Source organism: Lacerta agilis, chromosome 17 (genome assembly GCF_009819535.1).
Source record: "Lacerta agilis isolate rLacAgi1 chromosome 17, rLacAgi1.pri, whole genome shotgun sequence".
NCBI lineage: Eukaryota > Metazoa > Chordata > Lepidosauria > Squamata > Lacertidae > Lacerta > Lacerta agilis.
The window spans coordinates 38,793,411-38,821,177 of record NC_046328.1 but is presented as its reverse complement, the minus strand read 5'-3'; the positions used below and the strand labels follow the sequence as shown (position 1 = coordinate 38,821,177).

Sequence of the window (27,767 nt, the reverse complement as noted above, 5' to 3'; positions counted from 1 at the left end):
AATAATAATAATAATAATAATAATAATAATAATAATAATAATAATAATAATAATAATAATTTGGGAACTCCTCTTGCACTTTTCATGGGAGAAAGAAATGAATGACTTTGAAACACTTTGACTTAAAAGAAATATTATTTAACAGAAAGTAGGAAAGATGGTGCTATGATGGACTGAATGTCTTAATCCGCCTCCTCCTCTTTTTATGTAAACAGTAAATGGGAAATCATTAAGTCCTTTTTTCTTTATCTAAAATGTTTCTTTTCTTTTCTCAATTATTTCTCTTCTTTCTTTCCCGTCTTCTTTCTGCTTCTTTCTCATTCTCTTCTTCTTTCCTCTCCTTCTTTTTCCCTTTTCTCCTTCTTTCATTTTCTTCTCATGATTGAGGCTGAAATAGTAGTGCAACTTTTTGTTGTTGTTGTTCAGTCGTTCAGTCGTGTCCGACTCTTCGTGATCCCATGGACCAGAGCACGCCAGGCACGCCTATCTTTCACTGCTTCCCGCAACTTAGCTGAAATAAGTATATTTGGTTGGGATTGCATTGTGAGTTTAATGGACGACAAGGTATATATTAACTTTGACTCAATTTCCATTGCCTACTTCCATTGCGGTTAAATGATGAATAACATTAGTTGGGTTGAGTACCACTTTACAATGATTATTTTTTCCTCTGTATTAGCTGCTCTCTGTTGTTCAGCTCAGGCCTCACCATAATTATATAGCTTTTCGGGAAAAAGATACAAACCAGTAAGCCTGCACTGGAGGACAAGATGGAGAAGATCTCCACAGCCACCATGTATTTCCCCTTAGTGCTCAGGTAGGTTGGAACAAAAGACAACCACACACTGCAAAAAACCAGCATGCTGAAGGTGATGAACTTGGCTTCATTAAAGCTGTCAGGCAACTTCCTGGCTAGGAAAGCCACACTGAAGCTGACAATGGCCAGGAAGCCCAAAAAGCCCAGCACAGAGTAGAACATGAGAGGGGAACCTTCACTACATTGCAGTACAATTGCATCGTGCATTGTGTGCATGTCCAAATAGGGGAATGGAGGAGAGGTGGACAACCACACAGTACAAATAATGGCTTGAATCAGGCAGCAGGAAAGAACAATTGAGGTGGCCAGGTGTTTCCCCACCCATTTTCTCAGTTTAGACCCTGGCTTGGTGGCCCGGAAAGCTATGACAACAAGGATGGTTTTAGCCAGCACACTTGACACAGCCACAGTGAATATGAAGCCAAAAGCAAGTTGCTGGAGGAGGCAGGTTGCCTTCTCAGGTTGGCCAATGAATAGCAAAGCACAAAGGAAGGAGAGCAAGAGGGAGACAAGGAGAGTGTAGGTGAGGCTCCGGTTGTTGGCTTTGACTATGGGAGTGTCCCTGTGCATAATGAAGATTCCCAGCACCAAAGCTGTGATGGAAGACAAGGAAAGAGCAAGAAGAGCCAAACCGAGACCCAATGTTTCTTCATAAGACAAGAAGGTCATATATTTTGGAAAGCATGAATCCTGGCCATTGTTTGGATATTGTCCATCTGGGCATTGAAAGCAGGCATCCATGTCTGAAAAAGAGAAAATGTAGTTTTCAAGAAACATTTCATTTTGTTGTACATGCTCTGGTATTGGAAAAACCCAAATGAAACAAAATCTTGCACCCAAATGCTAAGAGCTCTGTGGCACAGGGAAATATCAGTGCTGCTTTTTGTCCATGGGAGTAATGCCTCTGCTGCCATCTTGCCTGAATGTATATATCAAAATATTTGTTTTGTTTTAGTCAAGTGGCATCATATACTGCTGTATATTAAATCAGTCTGTATTCCCTTGTCAACGTTCACCCTCAAACTGTAAGGATCTGTAGTGGAAGGACTCATTCAGTTTGCATTGTAATACAGATTTGTTTAGTATAGTTGGTTTAATTCATACTGAAATGGGACTGCCTGTTTGTATTGGTGAAAGGGCTTAACTCAAATATTCCATTGAAGCTAAAGGTAAAAGCTAAAGGTAAAGGACCTGGATGGCTAAGTCCAGTCAAAGGCAACTATGGGGTTGCAGCACTCATCTCGCTTTCAGGCCGAGGGAGCCGCCATATGTCCACAGACAGCTTTCCGGTTCATGTGGCCAGCAGGACTAAACCGCTTCTGGCGCAATGGGACACCATGATGGAAACCATAGCGCACGGAAACACTGTTTACCTTCCTACCTGTCACGGCTTCACAAGCCTTTGATGTTGCTCATGAGTAACGGCCAGCTCCAGCGGTGAGCTAAAAAGCTGTTTATTAATCATTAAAAGTTACAGAGTGTTGAAATCATGACTGCTCCATTACTTTCAGTTTTCTGGACTAGAATCTTCCCCCGCACGCCAGCAGAGCCAACCCCTCGGCCCTCTAATATGACGTCGACACTTTTGTCTCCCCCTCTGCTCACCCACTTGTTGGCTACTGACAGTGTGTGAAATCTCTCCCTCTTCTGGAGACGTTTGCTGATGAGGGCTGGGAGAGCTAGAGGAATCTGTACTGATTATAGGCAACTGCTCTCGATATCTCAGCATCTCCCCCTTACTGGCTGAATCACATTCTTTTCTCTCCTCTGCAGTTTCCCCATTTTTCTCCCCCCGCTCCTCCCGAGCAATCCCTCTTTCCCTGACACTACCAATTTATCTACTTGCACTGGCGTGCTTTCAAACTACAAGGTAGGCAAGAGCTGGGACAGAGCAACGGGAGCTCACCCCATTGTGCAGATTTGAGCACCAACCTTCTGATCTGCAAGCCCAAGAGGCTCAGAAGTTTAGACCACAATGCCACCCACATCCCTTGAAACTATAGAACAGCAAGAAGAGATCCCTCTGAGATTTAACCAAGTTGATAATTAACTGGTTGTTTTTCTCTAGCAGTTAACATATTAGTGATTAACATTAGATCAGGTGACAAGGGTTTTTGGTTGCAAATCTCCGTTTTGAAAGGAGTTGCATTTGGTTTTCTTTGTTTTCAAACTTTGTGGAGTGAGGATGTAAGTGAAGCTCTCCAAGTAGATCCAGGCTAAAGCAGCTGGATGGCAGGCAGCTGAGCCTGTGTGTGAGAGAGCTATGTTTGTCAGCTTTGAATATAAATTAAAGTTATTTCTAAGCTGGACAGCACAAGGTATTATGTGGATATTTTTGATGTACACTGGTACCTCGGGTTACAGACGCTTCAGGTTACATATGCTTCAGGTTGCAGACTCCGCTAACCAGAAATAGTATCTTGGGTTAAGAAGAGTTTCAGGTTAGAAACAGACCACCAGAACGAATTAAGTTCTTAACCTGAGATACCACTGTATCATTGATGTTTTTGTTTTGTTTTGAAGAATGTTCTGCAAGTAGACTTTTTAATTAAACGTATGGGCCTTTACAACATTTTTATTCCAAAAGGACTCTGTTTTCATGTATCCAGTCACTTCAAACTGTTCAATATTAGTATCTCCAATAAAAATTGCTTATTAATTCTTCCTGAAATAATACGAGAACTGAAAACACTGCTGACCTTCAGAGTTTACTTTTTTCTGAGCTTTGTTATAAAGTTCTAATCCAAAAATCAGTATGGATATATATGGAAAACTGAACTGCAAATGTTTTTTAGAATCGTTAGATAAATGAGTGTCAGCCTGACATGCATCCAGTGGAGTATATGCAATTCTTCTGAGAACTTCATACATTATGATGATTACCCTTCTGGTTGGAGATCTTTCCTTCTGGACATGGAAGGCAATCATAGCAGCAAGGTGGCTTCCCCTCCTTCTTGCCCTTTCTATAACCTGGATGACAATCGTCATTGCACAGAGAAATGGGAAGCGACTGTCAATAAAAGAAAGCACAGAATATTTTAACATTCAAAAAATAGATTTAGATAGTTTGTATGATATAGTTTAATCTACAGCTGAGAATGAGATTGATGTTGGCCTGGCATAGTAAATTAGCTTGAGGACTGATTGAACTTCCACCTTGGTTGTGCTTAAGATAAACGAGCCTCATCTAGCTGACATGAGAAACAGGCAAAGTTGGTTCCAATTCTGAAGAATAAACCGCTTTTTAAACTTTGGGGAAATAATGGGAACCATCTGAAAAGTTTTGTGGATCCTTACCTGGTAATAGATATTAGGCCATACAATGGCATCCTCATCGATAGTGAAAGTTTGGGGGGCATCTGGGTCTATGTTTCCAACTCTGACTCTAAGAAAAGATTGATTTGGGAATGTGACCCAATTTATAATATCAAATCCAGCTTGTAAGGCCCCATTTTGATCAAATGAAACCTTTTCCCCAGCACTGTTGTTAAATGAAACATTTCGTAGAAAATGTTGGAGCTCAAGGGAAGAGAGAGAGAGAGAGAGATCTTAAGAGAGAAGCAAGGCAATAATACAACACACTTCAAACTAGGATCAATGGACTCTTTAAATGAGCAGTTCTGGAAGTGGCAGTTCATTGTTCCAAGCAGGAAGCCAGTGATGTTCTCCTCTACGGTACTATGAGCTCAAGCAGGGAAAACCCCCTTGTTCCACCATGTTCTTTGTCTTCTGGAGGCTACTGAGCATGCTTCAGTGGGTGGGTTGGTGTGGTGTTTGCTTACTTATTCTTTTTAAAAGATGAGCTTTTTCTGCTTATTGTGGCCAGCATGTCTGAGATCATTAACTAGTTGGCATTCTCCATTCCCAGACCAGGTGGGCCGGCCGCCATGTGAAATCATTGTTGCAGCTGAACAATCAAATTAAAGAGGGTCTCGAAACACCCTCCAGAATCTATATCCAGTCTTCATAAATTTCAACTCACAGGCTGACTTTCTCAGAGTTCATAATGAGATAATACAGAGTCTCTACCTATTACTGTATTGTTAGATCCCTGAGCCCAATCAAGAATTGGAAAAGCATTCAAACCATGGTTCGACAATGAACACAATTCCTATTTAAAGAGGCATGAAGCAGGTCTGTGTTTTAGCCCCAACTTTATCTAATTTCTATATAAACAACCTGGTCAAATGCCTAAGCAGACAAGTCTACCACCCTCCTAAGCTACACCAACATTGGGTATCGGTTCTCCTATTTGCAGACGATGTTGCAATACACTCTTCAAGCTCTAAAACTATATCAAGCTAAAATCTTGGCCCAGTTCTTATACAGTACCATCATAGGACCATCATCTTCGCTTTTCATCTATCTAGAGAGAGTTCACTGACAATATCCAATAGCAGTGTTGCAAGTCCCTAGATGTGTATCAAATGACATGTTATAGCTTGAGAACAGGATGCTTAGAGTGAAAAGTAAAGTATGTCTCACTTCCATGAGCTGCCGGGTTAGAACCTGCTATTCCCTACGTGGCTTGACTTCACTGCTCCTCTCAGATGCCTTTCAGACCTTGTGGTTAAAGATGGTCCTGAGTAAACTTGTGGGCCTGAGCTTTTCATCGCACCAGATAATATCTATGGGATATGACTAGGTCAAACAGGCCTTAAAACAAAGGATCCTGGACACTGAATGAAACAGAATTTTTATTATTTTATTATTTTCACTATTTTTAATAGGCACCTGAATAAAATCAAGGAAATCTTGCAGCACGACAGGTCGCCAGGTTGATATGCTTAGGTATTTTCAAAGAAACCAGCGTTTAATGTGTTTACTGTGAGAAAGAAACACCAGAAAACAAGTTGAAAAATGGATCAGTGACAAACCATGTCTGCAGATGTCCCAAATACAGAGGGAGTGACCACTCTTCTCTTTGTTTTACCTGCCAAGGCAGTTCAATGAGAAACTTCTTTCTCTGTCGTCCTGCAATTGCTTCCTTTTTGGACTTTGACAAATCCATGGATCGCAGGGCATGAACCACAGCATAAACAGCAAGGTACATGTTGTAACTGTGGGCAGTTGCACTCATTTCAAAAACTGACGCTGGAAGAGTGTCTAACTTCTCCTTCCCCGTGCAGAATTCCTCATTTGCCATGTCTACTTTGGTGTCAGGGAGAAGACAGGTAAATGTATGTTCCCAGAATACTCTAAGCAATTTGTCTTCTTTTTCTGAAATGGGGTTCCTGTTCTGAATAAATGTATGGAATCCTGACACCCTTTCGGAGTGGACTGCAAAAGATAGAGCACCATGGATGAATTCTGTGTCCCACTGTCTTTGCAAATGAAATGATGTGAAATCCATTTGAGCTGTCATAACCAGGAGTTTTGTATTCTTTAGGCCACTACTGAACTCCCAAAACTCAATCAATGTCCTCAAGACTAGCATGGTCTGAATTTCACCATGCACAACCACCACATTGGCAGTGCTTGCCATGATTCCCGCAGTCATGTTGATCCCCTTTCCCGCAATTGCACCAAAAGTATCGGAGGATCCTTGTCTTGGTAAACTTTCTACGAAGGCAAAGCAGATGCCTCTTTGGGAGAAGATGGGAAGCACATTCTGCACAAACCTCTCTCCATTGTTATCATCCAGATAAACCACCCCAATCCATGTCCACCTGAAGTGAAGAAGTAACTGGAGAATCCCCATATATTGGTGAGCCCCATTTGGGAACATCTGTTGGATGAAAGCACCTTGTTTTTCAGTATCCAGTACTGGTGCGGAACCATATGCAAGCTAAAGAAACATTAAAACAAAATGGTAAGTTCTCATATCACCATGTTCTTGTAGGTGAATGTGTGTATTTCTGGCAATACAGATACTACCAAACCATAATGCTTCTCACAAAATATCACCTAAGAAGCATCAACATTTTCTTTTGAACCTTCTGCCAATCTAACCTCATCTTAAACTCTCATGGTTGCATCGATCAATGGCAAAGGGGTTTGCTGCTCATGCAACAGGACTTTGTCTCTCTCTCAACCTTTGTGTAGCCTGCAGCATGCCCCTTGGGTTGCACAAAAAAGGCTCTCTCACAATCCACCTGAGTGTGCTTCAGAAATCAGAGGGGATCCACCAGCCCTGCAGCTAAGACATTTCTGTGACCTGACACCTCTTGGAACATACACAGCTGTCCCACCAACTTAAGTGCTATTGTTTGTAGTGACCCAAAGGTACAGAAACTCACTGCCGTCTGAAGACTGGGATGGGTTTTTAAAAATAAATAAATTCACATAAAGGTATATATAGGCTCTGCAACAGAAATCTCTATTTATGCCAAATGGATCTGAGATAATGTAGACATTCTCCCCATAGTCAAGTTTTCCTGCAAGGCTTCCAATGTGATTTCAGCCACATCCATTTTAACCTCCAAACCACATCTGAAAAGGAAGAGAAGTAACCCGTGGTTTGCTCATATATCCTGCTCATGAGCAAAGTTTACCTGTGGTATCTTGTAGTTGCTCAAGATGGTTGCCATATGGAGGCAGACATTGAAATCAGGTCCCCCAATAACTGCTACTGGATTGCTCCGGGTGTCACACTTGTAGTTTGGGATTAATCTTTCCTGAGTCGAGAGAAGTTCCATTGAAGCTTGATAGGTTGTGCCTGTTCTGAACTGGCTATTATAGATCTGGAAGCCCAGAGTGATGTTGGGTAAGAGTCGGGGGTTTAAATTGATTTCCCTTACAGCAAATGCCAAGGCCACAACGTGCTGGTAGAGCTGGGTCAGTACCCTGTAAGGAGAGTTACATGCCACAATATGGTTCATCTGCTTCAGGTAATATTGGGCACAATCCTATACAATACATACATAACTGTGGCATTTCATCAAGCTATGTATTACAGCGTGAGTTGACTGTGGCAATGTACCCTCTGGCATTTTCTCAATACGCATCTAATGACGGCACTTGCGTGTCGAGGTCCTCAAGCCACCCCCCAAGAATTATACACAGAGACATGAATTTTTTGTTTGGGTTTTTGGCAATAATTTAGGCCACAACTTTATTAAAATACAAATTCGGTGAGTGGTTGCGTAGGCATTGGTTCAGACTATCTGTCCAAATGGGACAGCTGCTGACCTCCAGTCAGCGTCAGGAGAATGCAGCTGGGGAGAGTTAAGGAGGCTGGGGACGAAACCTCCCCCTCCCCAGCGGTCCCGGGGGCTCTGACTACGGCCCTAGCCCCCGGCCGGGGGTTCGGACAAAGCATAAGAGCCGCCGGATTCTTTTAACGGAATTCCCTGTACCAACATAAACATGATTGCGGAGGTGGGGCCTCACCATCCGAGCAATCCAAAACATAACCAATGCCTAACCGCCAACCTTACAAGTTGTGACAAGTTGCTACTGCAGTAGGCGAAAACCAAAAGGCAACATCCAATCAGCCAGATGGAAAAATTCCTACTGGGCCCCTGCTACAAAGCAGACGACCCCATGACAGGCAGTTGCAAGGTCAAAGCAGAGGCCTAAGAAAACGGGGGGGTGGGGGGTGATCCAAAGCTCGAAGCCAAGAGAGGGATCACCCTGCGTGCAGAGGATTATAAAGGACGCTGACCTGTCCATCACAAATTGCTACATCTAACTTTGCCCAGTAACTCTGCCTGACCAATCCTGACTAAGGCCAGCGTCCAGCCACTCCCTACAGGTCAATTTAGTGTCTTGCCAGGCCCCGACCGCAACACGTGCTCTTACTCAGAGTAGAACCCGATTTGGTAGAAGCTAAAGAAGGCCAAGTTAGAATAGAAATTTGGGGGGCTTTGTATTGCTAAAATCATGTCTATTCCAATTTTTGAAGTTATCAGATACCATATATTTAACAAAAGAAGATATACTGAAAGTAGTAGGATGAATTTAAAACCATAGGGTTGGTAAGTATTGCCTGTAAGTTGTTATCCCATCCAGAATATCTAATAGACAATGCAGTTTAGAATACCATTCCTCTACAATTTAATATGCTGTTCCAGGCAGTTAGTTCAGATTGCAAATACAGTACTGACCCAGTTCTTGAGTGTGGCAGTTATTGCACCTTGTATGATAGAGAACTGCTATAGCAGATTAGGAAATAGATTACCCCCCAGCAGACAATTTGAAAGAAGGTTATGGTGAATGCAAATGCTTATCCACAAAATCATTCTTGCAGAAATATTATCGGAACAGGTATATTTTATATCTCCTTACATGATATCACCAAAGAGCTCAGTAGAGGGAGGTTTTTCAAATGTCATTGGACTTGAAAACACAAAGTTTTGCGAAGAAATGCCAGCAATATTGAGATCTCCAGGCTGATAATACTTGTGGAGAATAGGGAGAGGGTCCCTGATACTACATTTAGCTGCATTTGGAAGCTTGCACACTGCTTGATGAAATAGCACAAATACTAACACAACTAACACCATTATTTTATATTAAAATCTGATTTCTAGAAAGAATTCCACCTATTCCAGCATTGCTATTCAAGGAGTTGTGAATCCTGGAATTAGATTCAAATGGCTACTTATTCAGCAGATGCGATGATTTGAATTTCAGAATGACGGAGTTCTCCCTGCCTGTCTCTCTTTTCTGAATGGTGGAAGGGATATGGATGGTTTATTCAGTGCCAGCAGATAGTTTTGCTCGTGGCCATGGACATTCCCCATGGAACCTTGAAAACAAAGAGAATTAATCATAGTTCATTTGATAATTACAGAGGATATGATAAACTTATTCAGAACTGCAACTTCTCCATGAAAATGTTCAGTTGATCTAGACTAATTGAATATTGTGCCTACTAAATTGAAAGGGACTTAAATAATTACTAGTTTGTCATCTTGTTCTCCATGGGACCTAATTTCAACTCACTACCGGTAGGTATGGAACTGATTCAAGCAAATATTATGCAGTGTGAAGTTGCGGCAAACAGATTGATGAAGTTGTGTTCGTTTCTAGCCTTAGTTCTAAGTGGAACAGGAATTAATACAAACCTCCTGTATATTTCACTTTTGGTTTGTAATTTTGCTAGTGCCCACTACAGGTATCCAGGGAACTGGAGAAAATGTAATCACAGTTCACCTGGTAATTAGAGGGAAAATAATCACTACTCAGGCTTCTAGGTTCTCTGAGACATGAAAAAGAAAACATGTTTAACTCAGCATAATTTTCTTTTCTACAAGAAAAATGAAGTATTCAAAAAAGAGTCTTTCAAATAAACATCATTTTGCAATATATTTATATGTAGAACTATGTCAAAACTTTTTCTGTCCAACATAAAGCAGTCTCCCTTCAGTTTTCATCTAAAAGGGGGCCTACCCCCCCCCAAACTCATGTTATTTCATATGTGTGATCACTTATGTCTGCCAAAATGAAGCTTTTTTAAATTTTAATTACTGGGGATTTAATGACATGTTTAGCATTTACTGTGGAGGTGCAGAAGAATATTCCCCCCCTGACATATCAGCAGAAGTCAGTAGGCTTCACAGCCCTCCCCACTGTGGCAACAATAAACTCCAAAGCATCTACAAGGACACCAAAAAAGAGAGGCATTAAGAAACAAACAAAGACTAACACAAAGTTGTGTTGGCCTTTCAGCTCTATGAAATGACAGGATTGTGGTCGGATTCCAGGAAAAATCCTATCACTAATTCAGGATAGTGATGATGACGATGATGAGGATGATTTTATTGAATTTACATACCACCCTATAGGGACGCGGGTGGCACTGTGGTCTAAACCACTGAGCCTAGGGCTTGCCGATCAGAAAGGCAGTGGTTCAAATCCCTGCAACGGGGTGAGCTCCCTTTGTTCAGTCCCAGCTCCTGCCGACCTACCAGTACAAAAGCACGCCAAAGTGCAAGTAGATAAATAGGTACTGCACCAGCAGGAAGGTAAACGGCGTTTCCGTGCGCTGCTCTGGTTTCGCCAGAAGCGACTTAGTCATGCTGGCCACATGACCCAGAAGCTGTCTGCAGACAAACACCGGCTCCCTCGGCCTTTAGGGTGAGATGATCGCTGCCAAAGTTCTGGTGAGCCTTCTTGGCCTAATCCAATCAAGACATTAACACAAGGCAAGCCAAGCTTGTTGTCCTGAACCGAAGGCCCAAAGGAGGGTTTCAGCAAAACCATGAGAATAGCCAGATCTAATCCTTTATTAGCGAAAGGTGCAAACCAACAGCAAAGCGTGCAGAGCCACACAGTTCTTAAAGACATGGGACAAGAATTATGGAATATTATTCCAATATGTGATCACAAGTGGAGAGACTTGTGGACACAGATGGGAGAATATGCTATTACTCAGTATGGAGAAATGGCGTAGGGGATTAATGAAGTAAATTTGATAACTAGGAAAAAGCACGGTTGACATTTATTATTAATAATAATAGTAATGATAATAATAATAATAATAATAATAATAATAATAATAATAATAATAATAATTTGGGAACTCCTCTTGGACTTTTCATGGGAGAAAGAAATGAATGACTTTGAAACACTTTGACTTAAAAGAAATATTATTTAACAGAAAGTAGGGAAGATGGTGCTATGATGGACTGAATGTTTTAATCCCCCTCCTCTTTTTATGTAAACAGTAGATGGGAAATCATTAAGTCTTTTTTTCTTTATCTAAAATGTTTCTTTTCTTTTCTCAATTATTTCTCTTCTTTCTTTCCCGTCTTCTTTCTGCTTCTTTCTCATTCTCTTCTTCTTTCCTCTCCTTCTTTTTCCCTTTTCTCCTTCTTTCATTTTCTTCTCATGATTGAGGCTGAAAAAGTAGTGCAACTTTTTGTTGTTGTTGTTCAGTCGTTCAGTCGTGTCCGACTCTTCGTGACCCCATGGATCAGAGCACGCCAGGCATGCCTATCTTTCACTGCTTCCCGCAACTTAGCTGAAATAAGTATATTTGGTTGGGATTGCATTGTGAGTTTAATGGACGACAAGGTAGATCTTAACTTTGACTCAATTTCCATTGCTTACTATGCGGTTAAATGATGAATAACGTTAGTTGGGTTGAGTACCACATTACAATGATTATTTTTTCCTCTGTATTAGCTGCTCTCTGTTGTTCAACTCAGGCCTCACCATAATTATATAGCTTTTCGGGAAAAAGATACAAACCAGTAAGCCTGCACTGGAGGACAAGATGGAGAAGATCTCCACAGCCACCATGTATTTCCCCTTAGTGCTCAGGTAGGTTGGAACAAAAGACAACCACACACTGCAAAAAACCAGCATGCTGAAGGTGATGAACTTGGCTTCATTAAAGCTGTCAGGCAACTTCCTGGCAAGGAAAGCCACACTGAAGCTGACAATGGCCAGGAGGCCCAAAAAGCCCAGCACAGAGTAGAACATGAGAGGGGAACCTTCACTGCATTGCAGTACAATTGCATCGTGCATTGTGTGCATGTCCAAATAGGGGAATGGAGGAGAGGTGGACAACCACACAGTACAAATAATGGCTTGAATCAGGCAGCAGGAAAGAACAATTGAGGTGGCCAGGTGTTTCCCCACCCATTTTCTCAGTTTAGACCCTGGCTTGGTGGCCCGGAAAGCTATGACAACAAGGATGGTTTTAGCCAGCACACTTGACACAGCCACAGTGAATATGAAGCCAAAAGCAAGTTGCTGGAGGAGGCAGGTTGCCTTCCCAGGTTGGCCAATGAATAGCAAAGCACAAAGGAAGGAGAGCAAGAGGGAGACAAGGAGAGTGTAGGTGAGGCTCCGATTGTTGGCTTTGACTATGGCAGTGTCCCTATGCATAATGAAGATTCCCAGAACCAAAGCTGTGATGGAAGACAAGGAAAGAGCAAGAAGAGCCAAACCGAGACCCAATGTTTCTTCATAAGACAAGAAGGTCATATATTTTGGAAAGCATGAATCCTGGCCATTGTTTGGATATTGTCCATCTGGGCATTGAAAGCAGGCATCCATGTCTGAAAAAGAGAAAATGTAGTTTTCAAGAAACATTTCATTTTGTTGTACATGCTCCGGTATGGGAAAAACCCAAATGAAAGCAAATAGGTCAACACATGAAACAAAATCTTGCACCCAAATGCTAAGAGCTCAGAGGCACAGGGAAATATCAGCGCTGCTTTTTGTCCATGGGAGTAATGCCTCTGCTGCCATCTTGCCTGAATGTATATATCAAAATATTTGTTTTGTTTTAGTCAAGTGGCATCATATACTGCTGTATATTAAATCAGTCTGTATTCCCTTGTCAACGTTCACCCTCAAACTGTAAGGATCTGTTGTGGAAGGACTCATTCAGTTTGCATTGTAATACAGATTTGTTTAGTATAGTTGGTTTAATTCATACTGAAATGGGACTGCCTGTTTGTATTGGTGAAAGGGCTTAACTCGAATATTCCATTGAAGCTAAAGGTAAAAGCTAAAGGTAAAGGATCTGGATGGCTAAGTCCAGTCAAAGGCAACTATGGGGTTGCAGCACTCATCTCGCTTTCAGGCCGAGGGAGCCGCCATATGTCCACAGACAGCTTTCCGGTTCATGTGGCCAGCAGGACTAAACCGCTTCTGGCGCAATGGGACACCATGATGGAAACTATAGCGCACGGAAACACTGTTTACCTTCCTACCTGTCACGGCTTCACAAGCCTTTGATGTTGCTCATGAGTAACGGCCAGCTCCAGTGGTGAGCTAAAAAGCTGTTTATTAATCATTAAAAGTTACAGAGTGTTGAAATCATGACTGCTCCATTACTTTCAGTTTTCTGGACTAGAATCTTCCCCCGCACGCCAGCAGAGCCAACCCCTCGGCCCTCTAATATGACGTCGACACTTTTGTCTCCCCCTCTGCTCACCCACTTGTTGGCTACTGACAGTGTGTGAAATCTCTCCCTCTTCTGGAGACGTTTGCTGATGAGGGCTGGGAGAGCTAGAGGAATCTGTACTGACTATAGGCAACTGCTCTCGATATCTCAGCATCTCCCCCTTACTGGCTGAATCACAATCTTTTCTCTCCTCTGCAGTTTCCCCTTTTCTCTCCCCCCGCTCCTCCCGAGCAATCCCTCTTTCCCTGACACTACCAATATCTACTTGCACTGGCGTGCTTTCAAACTACAAGGTAGGCAAGAGCTGGGACAGAGCAACGGGAGCTCACCCCATTGTGCAGATTTGAGCACCAACCTTCTGATCTGCAAGCCCAAGAGGCTCAGAAGTTTAGACCACAATGCCACCCACATCCCTTGAAACTATAGAACAGCAAGAAGAGATCCCTCTGAGATTTAACCAAGTTGATAATTAACTGGTTGTTTTTCTCTAGCAGTTAACATATTAGTGATTAACATTAGATCAGGTGACAAGGGTTTTTGGTTGCAAATCTCCGTTTTGAATGGAGTTGCATTTGGTTTTCTTTGTTTTCAAACTTTGTGGAGTGAGGATGTAAGTGAAGCTCTCCAAGTAGATCCAGGCTAAAGCAGCTGGATGGCAGGCAGCTGAGCCTGTGTGTGAGAGAGCTATGTTTGTCAGCTTTGAATATAAATTAAAGTTATTTCTAAGCTGCACAGCACAAGGTATTGTGTGGATATTTTTGATGTACAGTGGTACCTCGGGTTACAGACGATTCAGGTTACATATGCATCAGGTTACAGACTCCAATAACCCAGAAATAGTACCTTGGATTAATAACATTTTCAGGTTAAGAACAGACCTCCAGAATGAATTAAGTTCTTAACCTGAGGTACTACTGTATCATTGATGTTTTTGTTTTGTTTTGAAGAATGTTCTGCAGGTAAACTTTTTAATTAAACGTGTGGGCCTTTACAACATTTTTATTCCAAAAGGACTCTGTTTTCATGTATCCAGTCACTTCAAACTGTTCAATATTAGTATCTCCAATAAAAATTGCTTATTAATTCTTCCTGAAATAATACGAGAACTGAAAACACTGCTGACCTTCAGAGTTTACTTTTTTCTGAGCTTTGTTATAAAGTTCTAATCCAAAAATCAGTATGGATATATATGGAAAACTGAGCTGCAAACGTTTTTTAGAATCGTTAGATAAATGAGTGTCAGCCTGACATGCATCCAGTGGAGTATATGCAATTCTTCTGAGAACTTCATACATTATCATGATTACCCTTCTGATTGGAGATCTTTCCTTCTGGACATGGAAGGCAGTCGTAGCAGCAAGGTGGCTTCCCCTCCTTCTTGCCCTTTCTATAACCTGGATGACAATTGTCATTGCACAGAGAAAGGGGAAGTGACTGTCAACAAAAGAAAGCACAGAATATTTTAGCATTCAAAAATTAGATTTAGATAGTTTGTATGATATAGTTTAATCTACAGCTGAGAATGAGATTGATGTTGGCATGGCATAATAAATTTCCTTGAGTCTTATGAGTTACTTTCTATGCAGTAGGATTGATTGAACCTCCACCTTGGTTGTGCTTAAGATAAACGAGCCTCATCTAGCTGACATGAGGAAGAGGCAAAGTGGGTTCCAATTCTGAAGAATAAGCCACTTTTTAAACTTTGGGGAAATAATGGGCACAATCTGAAATGTTTTGTGGATCCTTACCTGGTAATAGATATTAGGCCATACAATGGCTTCCTCATCAATAGTGAATGCTTGGGGGACACCTGGGTCTATATGTCCAACTCTGACTCTAAGAAAAGATTGATTTCGGAATGTGACCCAATTTATAATGTCAAATCCAGCTTGTAAGGCCCCATTTTGATCAAATGAAACCTTTTCCCCAGCACTGTTGTTAAATGAAACATTTCGTAGAAAACGTTGGAGCTAAAGGAAAGAGAGAGAGAGAGAGAGAGAGAGAGAGAGAGAGAGAGAGAAGGGGGGGGGGAGAGAGAGAGATCTTAAGAGAGAAGCAAGGCAATAATACAACACACTTCAAACTAGGATCAATGGACTCTTTAAATGATCAGTGTTGGAAGTGGCAGTTCATTGTTCCAAGCAGGAAGCCAGTGATGTTCTCCTCTACGGTACTATGAGCTCAGTCAGGGAAACCCCCTTGTTCCACCATGTTCTTTGTCTTCTGGAGGCTACTGAGCATGCTTCAGTGGGTGGGTTGGTGTGGTGTTTGCTTACTTATTCTTTTTAAAAGATGAGCTTTTTCTGCTTATTGTGGCCAGCATGTCTGAGATCATTAACTAGTTGGCATTCTCCATTCCCAGACCAGGTGGGCCGGCCGCCATGTGAAATCGTTGTTGCAGCTGAACAATCAAATTAAAGAGTGTCTCGAAACACCCTCCAGAATCTATATCCAGTCTTCATAAATTTCAACTCACAGGCTGACTTTCTCAGAGTTCATAATGAGATAATACAGAGTCTCTACCTATTACTGTATTGTTAGATCCCTGAGCCCAATCAAGAATTGGAAAAGCATTCAAACCATGGTTCGACAATGAACACCATTCCTATTTAAAGAGGCATGAAGCAGGTCTGTGTTTTAGCCCCAACTTTATCTAATTTCTATATAAACAACCTGGTCAAATGCCTAAGCAGACAAGTCTACCACCCTCCTAAGCTACACCAACATTGGGTATCGGTTCTCCTATTTGCAGACGATGTTGCAATACACTCTTCAAGCTCTAAAACTATATCAAGCTAAAATCTTGACCCAGTTCTTATACAGTACCATCATAGGACCATCATCTTCGCTTTTCATCTATCTAGAGAGAGTTCACTGACAATATCCAATAGCAGTGTTGCAAGTCCCTAGATGTGTATCAAATGCCATGTTGCAGCTGGAGAACAGGGTGCTTAGAGTGAAAAGTAAAGTGTGTCTCACTTCCATGAGCTGCCGGGTTAGAATCTGCTATTCCCTACGTGGCTTGACTTCACTGCTCCTCTCAGATGCCTTTCAGTCCTTGTGGTTAAAGATGGTCCTGAGTAAACTTGTGGGCCTGAGCTTTTCATCGCACCAGATAATATCTATGGGATATGACTAGTTCAAACAGGCTTTAAAACAAAGGATCCTGGACACTGAATGAAACAGAATTTTTATTATTTTATTATTTTCACTATTTTTAATAGGCACCTGAATAAAATCAAGGAAATCTTGCAGCACGACAGGTCGCCAGGTTGATATGCTTAGGTATTTTCAAAGAAACCAGCGTTTAATGTGTTTACTGTGAGAAAGAAACACCAGAAAACAAGTTGAAAAATGGATCAGTGACAAACCATGTCTGCAGATGTCCCAAATCCAGACTTGGCACAGGGAGTGACCACTCTTCTCTTTGTTTTACCTGCCAAGGCAGTTCAATGAGAAACTTCTTTCTCTGCCGTCCTGCAATCGCTTCCTTTTTGGACTTTGACAAATCCATGGATCGCAGGGCATGAACCACAGCATAAACAGCAAGGTACATGTTGTAACTGTGGGCAGTTGCAGTCATTTCAAAAACTGATTCTGGAAGAGTGTCTAGCTTCTCCTTCCCCGTGCAGAATTCCTCATTTGCCATGTCTACTTTGGTGTCAGGGAGAAGACAGGTAAATGTATGTTCCCAGAATACTCTAAGCAATTTGTCTTCTTTTTCTGAAATGGGGTTCCTGTTCTGAATAAATGTATGGAATCCTGATACCCTTTCGGAGTGGACTGCAAAAGATAGAGCACCATGGATGAATTCTGTGTCCCACTGTCTTTGCAAATGAAATGATGTGAAATCCATTTGAGCTGTCATAACCAGGAGTTTTGCATTCTTTAGGCCACTACTGAATTCCCAAAACTCAATCAATGTCCTCAAGACTAGCATGGTCTGAATTTCACCGTGCACAACCACCACACTGGCAGTGCTTGCCATGATTCCCGCAGTCATGTTGATCCCCTTGTCTGCAATTACACCAAAAGTATTGGAGGATCCTTGTCTTGGTAAACTTTCTACGAAGGCAAAGCAGATGCCTCTTTGGGAGAAGATGGGAAGCACATTCTGCACAAACCTCTCTCCATTGTTATCATGCAGATAAACCACCCCAATCCATGTCCACCTGAAATGAAGAAGTAACTGGAGAATCCCCATATATTGGTGAGCCCCATTTGGGAACATCTGTTGGATGAAAGCACCTTGTTTTTCAGTATCCAGTACTGGTGCGGAACCATATGCAAGCTAAAGAAACATTAAAACAAAATGGTAAGTTCTCATATCACCATGTTCTTGTAGGTGAATGTGTGTATTTCTGGCAATACAGATACTACCAAACCATAATGCTTCTCACAAAATATCACCTAAGACAGTGTTTTTCAACCACTGTTCCGCGGCACACTAGTGTGCCGCGAGATGTTGCCTGGTGTGCCGTGGGAAAAATTGAAAAGTAATTTTAAAATACTTTCTTTGTGTTTATTTGATTCCTATTCAAGAGAATTACTTTATATATAGTCAATATAGGCACAGAGTTATTTTTTTTAACATTTTCTAATGGTGGTGTGCCTCGTGATTTTTTTCATGAAACAAGTGTGCCTTTGCCCAAAAAAGGTTGAAAAACACTGACCTAAGAAGCATCAACGTTTTCTTTTGAACCTTCTGCCAATCTAACCTCATCTTAAACTCTCATGGTTGCATCGATCAATGGCAAAGGGGTTTGCTGCTCATGCAACAGGACTTTGTGTCTCTCTCAACCTCTGTGTAGCCTGCAGCATGCCCCTTGGGTTGCACAAAAAAGCCTCTCTCACAATCCACCTGAGAGTGCTTCAGAAATCAGAGGGGATCCACCAGCCCTGCAGCTAAGACATTTCTGTGACCTGACACCTCTTGGAACATACACAGCTGTCCCACCAACTTAAGTGCTATTGTTTGTAGTGACCCAAAGGTACAGAAAACTCACCGCCGTCTGAAGACTGGGATGGGTTTTAAAAAATAAATAAATTCACATAAAGGCATATATAGGCTCTGCAACAGAAATCTCTATTTATGCCAAATGGATCTGAGATAATGTAGGCATTCTCCCCATAGTCAAGTTTTCCTGCAAGGCTTCCAATGTGATTTCAGCCACATCCATTTTAACCTCCAAACCACATCTGAAAAGGAAGAGAAGTAACCCGTGGTTTGCTCATATATCCTGCTCATGAGCAAAGTTTACCTGTGGTATCTTGTAGTTGCTCAAGATGGTTGCCATATGGAGGCAGACATTGAAATCAGGTCCCCCAATAACTGCTACTGGATTGCTCCGGGTGTCACACTTGTAGTTTGGGATTAATCTTTCCTGAGTCGAGAGAAGTTCCATTGAAGCTTGATAGGTTGTGCTTGTACTGAACTGGCTATTATAGATCTGGAAGCCCAGAGTGATGTTGGGTAAGAGTCGGGGGTTTAAATTGATTTCCCTTACAGCAAATGCCAAGGCCACAATGTGCTGGTAGAGCTGGGTCAGTACCCTGTAAGGAGACAATATGGTTCATCTGCTTCAGGTTATATTGGGCACAATCCTATACAATACATACTTAACTGTGGCATTTCATCAAGCTATGTATTACAGCTCATATACAGGAAAGAGTGAGTTGACTATGGTAATGTACCCTCTGGCATTTTCTCAATATGCATCTAATGACGGCACTTGCGTGTCGAGGTCCTCAAGCCACCCCCCAAGAATTATACACAGAGACATGATTTTTTTGTTTGGGTTTTTGGCAATAATTTAGGCCACAACATTATTAAAATACAAATTCGGTGAGTGGTTGCGTAGGCATTGGTTCAGACTATCTGTCCAAATGGGACAGCTGCTGACCTTCAGTCAGCGTCAGGAGAATGCAGCTGGGGAGAGTTAAGGAGGCTGGGGACGAAACCTCCCCCTCCCCAGCGGTTCCGGGGGCTCTGACTACGGCCCTAGCCCCCGGCCGGGGGTTCGGACAAAGCATAAGAGCCGCCGGATTCTTTTAACGGAATTCCCTGTACCAACATAAACATGATTGCGGAGGTGGGGCCTCACCATCCGAGCAATCCAAAACATAACCAATGCCTAACCGCCAACCTTACAAGTTGTGACAGGTTGCTACTGCAGTAGGCGAAAACCAAAAGGCAACATCCAATCAGCCAGATGGAAAAATTCCTACTGGGCCCCTGCTACAAAGCAGACGACCCCATGACAGGCAGTTGCAAGGTCAAAGCAGAGGCCTAAGAAAACGGGGGGTGGGGGGTGATCCAAAGCTCGAAGCCAAGAGAGGGATCACCCTGCGTGCAGAGGATTATAAAGGACGCTGACCTGTCCATCACAAATTGCTACATCTAACTTTGCCCAGTAACTCTGCCTGACCAATCCTGACTAAGACCAGCGTCCAGCCACTCTCTACAGGTCAATTTAGTGTCTTGCCAGGCCCCGACCGCAACACGTGCTCTTACTCAGAGTAGAGCCCGATTTGGTAGAAGCTAAAGAAGGCTAAGTTAGAATAGAAATTTGGGGGGCTTTGTATTGCTAAAATCATGTCTATTCCAATTTTTGAAGTTATCAGATACCATATATTTAACAAAAGAAGATATACTGAAAGTAGTAGGATGAATTTAAAACCATAGGGTTGGTAAGTATTGCCTGTAAGTTGTTATCCCATCCAGAATATCTAATAGACAATGCAGTTTAGAATACCATTCCTCTACAATTTAATTGGCTGTTCCAGGCAGTCAGTTCAGAAGTGCAAATACAGTACTGACCCAGTCCTTGGGTGCGGCAGTTATTGCACCTTGTATGATAGAGAACTGCTGTAGCAGATTAGGAAATAGATTACCCTCCAGCAGACAATTCAAAAGAAGGTTATGGTGAATGTAAATGCTTATCCACAAAATCATTCTTGCAGTAATATTATCGGAACAGTTACAGGTGGGTAGCCGTGTTGGTCTGCCATAGCATGCACACTTCTTCAGATACCAAGAAAGCTCATACCAAGCTCATACCAAGAACAAACTCAGTTCGTCTCTAAGGTGCTACTGGAAAAAATTTCCTATTTTGTTTCCTATTTTGTTTCGACTATGGCAGACCAACACAGCTACCCACCTGTAACTGGAACTATGGAAGGCACCACATTGAGCCGCATGAAATGGAAGTCCATCAATCTCACCAAGAACTGGCATAGGTACAGACTTGGTATCTGAAGAAGTGTGCATGCACACGAAAGCTCATACCAAGAACAAACTCAGTTGGTCTCTAAGGTGCTACTGGAAAGAATTTCCTATTTTGTTTCCTATTTTGTTTCGATTATCGGAACAGGTACATTTTATATCTCCTTACATGATATCACCAAAGAGCTCAGTAGTGGGAGGTTTTTCAAATGTCATTGGACTTGAAAACACAAAGTTTTGCGAAGAAATGCCAGCAATATTGAGATCTCCAGGCTGATAATACTTGTGGAGAATAGGGAGAGGGTCCCTGATACTACATTTAGCTGCATTTGGAAGCTTGCACACTGCTTGAGGCAACAGCACAAATACTAATACAACTAACACCATCATTTTCTATTAAAATCTGATTTCTGGAAAGAATTCCACCTATTTCAGCATTCTGATTGAAGGCGCTGAGAATCCTGGAATTAGATTCAAATGGCTACTTATTCAGCAGATGCGATGATTTGAATTTCAGAATGACGGAGTTCTCCCTGCCTGTCTCTCTTTTCTGAATGGTGGAAGGGATATGGATGGTTTATTCAGTGCCAGCAGATAGTTTTGCTCATGGCCATGGACATTCCCCATGGAACCTTGAAAACAAGGAGAATTAATCATAGTTGATTTGATAATTACAGAGGATATGATAAACTTATTCAGAACTGCAACTTCTCCATGAAAATGTTCAGTTGATCTAGACTAATTGAATATACAGCTAGTGGCTACTAAACTGAAACGGACTTAAATAATTACGAGTTTGTCATCTTGTTCTCCATGGGACCTAATTTCAACTCACTAGGTATGGAACCGATTCAAGCAAATATTATGCAGTGTGAAGTTGCAGCAAACAGATTGATGAAGTTGTGTTCGTTTCCAGCCTTAGTTCTAAGTGGAATTAATACAAACCTCCTGTATATTTCACTGTTGGTTTGTAATTTTGCTAGTGCCCACTACAGGTATCCAGGGAATTGGAGAAAATGTTATCACAGTTAACCTGGTAATTAGAGGAAAAATAATCACTACTCAGGCTTCTAGGTTCTCTGAGACATGAAAAAGAAAACATGTTTGTCGGGGTATGGGTGCTGGAGCTCCTCGTGCACGGCCTTGGACTGGTTATGCACGAGGTACCAGTTGCGGGGAAAGCGGCCAGCGTTCCGCGTGCTTTTGAGCACGGTCGCCGGCCAAGCCTCACAGTCTGAAGGATGATGAGTAAGCCAATTGAAGACTCTGATGGTGTGTGAGTTCCTAGTTGCTTTCTTTAAAGAAAAGTTGCCTCGTGAAATAAAATATATACCCTGACTCTGAATAGACGGACCAGTTTAAAGAAATAAAAATTTTACTTTACTCCCCCCTTTAACCCCAAAGGAAGACAGACACCGGTTGTATCTTTAGTGGCTTCGGCAGAACCCGCGTAGGCTCGTCCCCTAAGCTAAGTTCTCCTAAGCTTAAAGACCCTGCGCGCCCAATCTTCCGCGAGGCTAACTAAATAAACTAAAACCGAAATATCTTCCGCGGGCCTATCCCTAGGCTAACCTAAAAGAACCTAACTAAAACTAAAACCGAATGATCTTCCGCGATCTAACTCTAACTAAAGAAAAACCCATCCAACCCGTCCAGCCCGCTCCTAGTCCCTTAAACTAAACTTGACTTCAACTAAAACCCAACTAAAAGACATAAACGAACTTCCCCTAAAGAACGTGCGGTCTCGTGCCTAAGCGGGGTGCCTCTGCCTTTTATTAGGGAACAAACGTGACATCATCATTAATACTTTAACCAATAAAATCACTGTTGCTGCCCTCCAAAAGGGCGGGAAGCAAGTTTAACGCTCATTAACAACTTTGAACATGACCGGATCTACAAAATAAAGGCGGATTAATCTTGTAAGTGAATCACACTATTCATTCATGCTTTCACTTTCACTTTTGCGCGCAATTATACCAAAAGTAGACCTTAAAAAACCCATAAAATAACCAATTAATTATGAATCCATGGCGGATCCGTGAAACGTATTCCGACATATCATCTTTCTTTTTTTGTTTTAAATTAAATTATTTTTGATTTAGTTATATAAAAAGGAAGGTTAGAAATATCATAAGCATTTATCTGACACAAACATTACCATTTGTTTAGATATAGAACTCGACATGAAAGGGCAGAGCATCAACAGTGCCAACAGTGTCCACATCAAAACTGTGATATAAACACTAGCAACACCATCAATATTCATCCCCTTCATCGGAGGAAATACTTGTACAATAATGTAGCAATAAAGTCATGAAAATAACAAACCACTAGCCGAACATAAAAAATGATCGATCCGATACACTATAAACCTTCTAGGCATATATAAATACTTCAATATGTAGTGTAACACAACAAATCACCTCATAAGCATGTATACTTTCGCGTGCAGCGTAAAACAACAAATTACTCCCCAAACACAAGAGAGGACCTGATACAGGTCCAAAATTAAGAATAACGGATAACGACTGCCCAAACATAAGAGAGGTCCCGATCCGGGACCCAAAATTAAAGTATAACTAGAGCTGGGGCTACATGGCCTACCCAGACCCCTCCCCCATTTTTTTTAATTTTTTATTTGGAAACTAAGAGAAATGGATAAGGAAACATAAAAGGGTTGTGGCTCTGAGGCTACAGAATCGAGGGAACTTTCAGGAAGACAGATTCTGGACTTACCACAGCGACCACAGGTAACGGGGAACTAGGGTCCGATTCCAGAAAGGGGATTAAGGCACCTAAGTACAAGTGGTTTTTGCCACAAGAGGGGATTTAAGCTACCTATATAAAGGTGTCCCAGCCAGGATGAGGATTTAAACCATCTACGCAAGGGTTTCCAGCGAAACGAGATGGGAATTAAACCAACTACATAAAGGTCTCCCATCAACAGCAGGAAACAGAGTGAAGGGAAAAGCTGGGAACCTGGTTTACTGCCAAAAGGTAGCATATAGAGGGGTATTCTTCAAAGAAAATAGGGGTACCAAAAGGGTAGGACGCCACCAGACTTGACACATATATCTTGAACAAATCCGAGAATGACCAATTCTTTGACCAAAGGAAATATTTCAAATAAGGCATAATAGTGTTACCACATTTTGAACTACAACTTTTGCAAGCACAACGTGGAGATTTAGGATTACTGAAATAAAACATATATGTATAAATATGTCTATGACTAGAACTGCACAAAGATGATGTTTTTAACCTTACATAAACATTTCCATATCATCAAAGTTGTGACGCTCTAAATGGAAATTATTTCAGAAAAATTATCATATATATAAACACCCATATCATTAATTACCAAGCTATATGGAAAACACATGTAATATGCGAGGCGGATATTTCAAGAAGCATACAAAGGCAAATATGCAATTTTTACAAGTACAATATAAAGTACAAGACAGGTTTAGAACTGCAAAATGGTGTTGGAGAGGAGGATGAAGACGATGAATGAGTTGCCGGTCGTCTTCTTCTCCGACTACACATGACCATGTAGAAGAAATAGTCCTGGAACTCAGGAAAAGTTCATGGAGCTCAGGAAAGTACTGAAACATCGAGCTCTGAAGAAACAACGATACCTGTAGAAGAAAGGAGGTTAAGCAAGCAAATCAAGGTAATCTGCTAGTGAGTGCAGGTATGGGAATAACTGGAACAAATCTAGGCAGCCAGGAACCAGAGGCCGCCCAGAGGCAAACAAAAGGCATAGGCAGTAGGAGGGTAAGGCAAACTGCCCAGAACTCAACTGGTGCTGTTAGTTGAGCACTTTTGAAGAATTGCTGCATTTGACACTGGAAACTAGTGCAGCCAAACAACGAGGTGGATATTCTCAACTTGGTTCCTTAGCTCTCCAAGGGCGCACACATCTGGCAGGCACCCAAACAGCCTTTTCTTCAAGGGCAACGGCAGCATACCCACGACCCCAAGTGATGAGTGGAACTGGTCCTCGCCATTCAATGTCAGGCAAGAGGCGATAAGAGACCAAAGGTCGAGGAAGCTGTTCTTCTTTCTTGAAGTGGAGATCCACTGGGGAATGAGGCTTGTTATGTGGAAAGAGAAGAAAATTTAAGGTGAACAGCACCTTTGCAACTGCCAAAGGGATCTCCGAGGCTGGAAGGTGACGTCCTGCGGTCTGTTTGTGGAGCAGAGTTTTGAAAGTGAGGTGTGTCCTTTCAATGAGAGCTTGGCCTGTCGAATTAAACGGAATCCCGTGGGATAGGGAAATATTCCATTGCACACAAAAGTCATTAAAGGCCTGAGAAGCATAGGCCGGGCCATTATCTGTTTTAATGGCTTGAGGTTTTCCCATAACTGAAAAGGTTCTCATGCAGTGCTGTATGACGTGCCTCGTAGTTTCTCCCTTCAGTGCTGTAGCCCAAATGAAACCTGAAAAGGTGTCCACTGTGACATGCAACTTAGACATTGGAGCAAGGGCTGGGACATGTGTCACATCCATCTGCCACAGCTGATTCGCCTCCGTGCCTCGAGGATTTACAGCGTCAAATGGCAAGCAGATAGGAGACTTGGAGCACGAAGGGCAGCATGAAATAATGTCCCTTGCTTGTGACATTGGAATGTTGAAGGTCTTGTGTAGAACCTTTGCTGATTGGTGGAAAGTTTCATGGCTTGTCACAGGATTGTCGAACAAGGAGAAAGCTAGAGTCCTGAGGGCAGCGTCTGCTACTGCATTTCCTTCCACCAGGAATCCTGGAAGGTTAGAATGAGAGCGCAAGTGTGCAGCAAAAAAGGGAAATGAACGTCTCTGTAGTAGTTCTTGAAGCTGTGCGAACAGATTAAAGAGATTTTCGTCCATGGACGGAGACAGATAAGCAACTGGAAGCGATGATAACAGTCTATATACATACTGAGAATCTACAACGAGGTTGAATGCTTCTGTAGTGAAAGTTTTAAAAGCGAGAATCACTGCTGCCAGTTCCGATCTTTGTGCTGAAAGTTGTTTCTCTGTAAACACAGTTTTCCATTGTCCATCCTCCTTCCATGCAAGGACACCATAGGAAGAGGAGCCATCTGTGAACAGAGTTTTTGCAGTGGGAATAGGCTGAAGCACCAACATGGATGAAAGGTGATAGTTTACTTGTTGCAACAAAGTGAATCTTTTGTCCTTAGGAGGATTATACAAGAATGAACCGACAAAATCTGCAATAGCAATTTGGAAACTATCTGAAAACTGAATCAAAGTTAGTACTTGTTCTTGAGAGAAAGGAAGGTAGATGGAAAGCAGATCATTTCCACTCAGGCGAATTGCACGGCCTCTGCACTTAACAAGGAGATCAGCAACAGCGTCCATACTGGGGTACACATTCCTTTGAGGCGTGTGCGAAAGATGAATCCACTCCACGATTGCCACCTTTGAGGAAGTATCCGGAACGTATAAGGCTGCTGTCGGCAATCTTGGTGTAGTGAAGATAGCACATGAAAGAGCGCAGTTGGCTGTTGGCACACGATCTACAGCTATTTGGTGCAGTTTTGTGTTTACCCCTTGTAAAGCAAGACGCATCTCAGAAGTGCATGGAATAACATCTGAAGGAGATGTATGTCCCTTAAGAGCAGAAAACAATGGCGAGAGTTCAGATGTTGGAACTGCTAGAGACTTTCGAGCCCAGTTTATCTGTCCCAAGAGATGCTGCAATTGTGTTAAAGTAAAGGATTCTGGAATGACTATGCTCGGCATCTCCGGCAGGGCTGTATCTTGAAGCAGTCTGTGACCCAAGTAATGAAATGGAGCAGTGCGCTGTACCTTTTCTGGGGCAATACAAAGCCCAAAAGAGTTCAGGATGCGCGTAAGATGCTCAATATGATGCTCTGAGACCTTTTCTCCATGGATCAAGATGTCATCCATGTAATGACAAACTTCTAAGGCTGGATATTGTGCTCTGAAAGGCTGTAATGCTTTATCTACAAAGTTCTGGCAGAGAGTCGGCGAATTCACCATTCCTTGAGGGAGTACCTTCCAAGAGTATCTGGAAGCTGGTCTGGTGTTATTGAACACAGGTAGAGTGAAAGCGAACTTTTCTTGATCTGCAGGTGCCAGTGGAATGGTAAAGAAACAATCTTTAAGATCGATGATTGCAAGCTGATGGTTTCTAGGAATGAGGTTAGGGTTAGGAAGTCCACATTGAAGGGGACCCATTGGAACAATTCTTTCGTTGATTTTTCTCAGGTCTTGAAGCAAACGCCATTTTCCACTTTTCTTCTTGATGACGAAAATTGGAGTGTTCCAAGGGCTATTAGAGGGTTGCACACGATCCTGGTGTAGCAGCTCTTTGATTAGGGCCTCTGCTGCAGCGAGCTTTTCTGACGTCAGCGCCCATTGGTCGACCCATACAGGGGGTCCTTCCTTCCATGTGAGTGGAAGAGCATGTACTGGCGCTGATGCAAAGGCCCACATCAAAAATGCGTATGGACAACAGTTCTTGCTTTAGACAATAAGTCTCTACCCCAAAGGGTGATAGGCACATCCATAACAAGTGGACGGAGCTGCACCATGGAGCCTGAGTCTGACTGGAAGGTAATCGGATGCACGCTCTGGTGGGCGGGTTCGAAACCTCCGACTCCGAAGACTTCCTGGGTGACAGTCGTTGCCCACTGGTCAGGCCAATCTTTTCTGGCGATCACTGTAACATCTGCGCCTGTATCAAGAAGACCCTTGATCTTTCGTCCACCCATTTCTAAGACGAGATGAGGGCGTTCTTCTGTAATCTTGATTAGCGCCATTGCTGCCTGAGGAGGCAAAGAGTCTACAGGAGCTGTAGGCGTAGAAGTAAGCAAATAGAGTCTGGCAATTTCCAAACCTTTTGTTAGGACACAAGGAACAGTTGAAAATCCTGGAATCAGCAACT

The 27,767-nt window shown here is 42.3% G+C and overlaps 1 protein-coding gene across 1 annotated transcript; it reads right to left on the bottom strand.

The window, feature by feature from the left end:
- Positions 1-658: 658 nt before the first annotated feature.
- Positions 659-9,093, bottom strand: LOC117061477 (vomeronasal type-2 receptor 26-like). The gene is made up of 5 exons (XM_033174315.1): positions 9,047-9,093; positions 7,312-7,603; positions 5,751-6,605; positions 3,701-3,827; positions 659-1,560 (listed from the first exon to the last, which is right to left on the bottom strand). Exons 1-5 carry the CDS (start codon positions 9,091-9,093, stop codon positions 659-661), a joined length of 2,223 nt encoding a protein of 740 aa, XP_033030206.1.
- Positions 9,094-27,767: the final 18,674 nt, after the last annotated feature.